Source organism: Papilio polytes, unplaced genomic scaffold (assembly GCF_000836215.1).
Source record: "Papilio polytes unplaced genomic scaffold, Ppol_1.0 DF821289.1, whole genome shotgun sequence".
Classification (NCBI taxonomy): Eukaryota; Metazoa; Arthropoda; class Insecta; order Lepidoptera; family Papilionidae; genus Papilio; species Papilio polytes.
The window spans coordinates 316254-316550 of NW_013527915.1; the positions used below are offsets into that span (position 1 = coordinate 316254).

General features: G+C 38.7%; 1 protein-coding gene across 1 annotated transcript in view; it reads left to right on the plus strand.

Annotated features, from left to right (window-relative positions):
• Window positions 1-4: 4 nt before the first annotated feature.
• The window catches only part of LOC106109074 (transmembrane protein 132B), a gene marked incomplete at its 5' end in the record, with an annotated part of 16274 nt that continues 15981 nt past the window's right edge, over window positions 5-297 (plus strand). The window contains one exon of the mRNA XM_013290474.1: window positions 5-72. Within this exon, the coding sequence (XP_013145928.1) occupies window positions 5-72 (68 nt within the window). The remainder of the gene's footprint in view (window positions 73-297) is intronic.

Genomic DNA, 297 nt, shown 5'->3' on the forward strand with positions numbered 1-297 from the left:
TCATTCTCGGCTACATCTGCCATTTGTCGTGCGTCGTGATGCCAGTCACGCTATCGGCCATGTTGTTATAAGGTAAGATATTTTATACAAAATCCTATACGTATTTTATATTTTTTTCTAAAGAACACAAGAACAAATATATCAAATACTTTCGAAATTTACGAAATCAACTGCACCACAGTCAACCATTTTAGTAAATCAACTAAGAACATCTGTCAAGTGGATTAAATCGCAATGCCTGTGATCGTGACTGGTGTCAACATGTATGATGACGGAGTGGTCTCGAGCCGCTGTCCG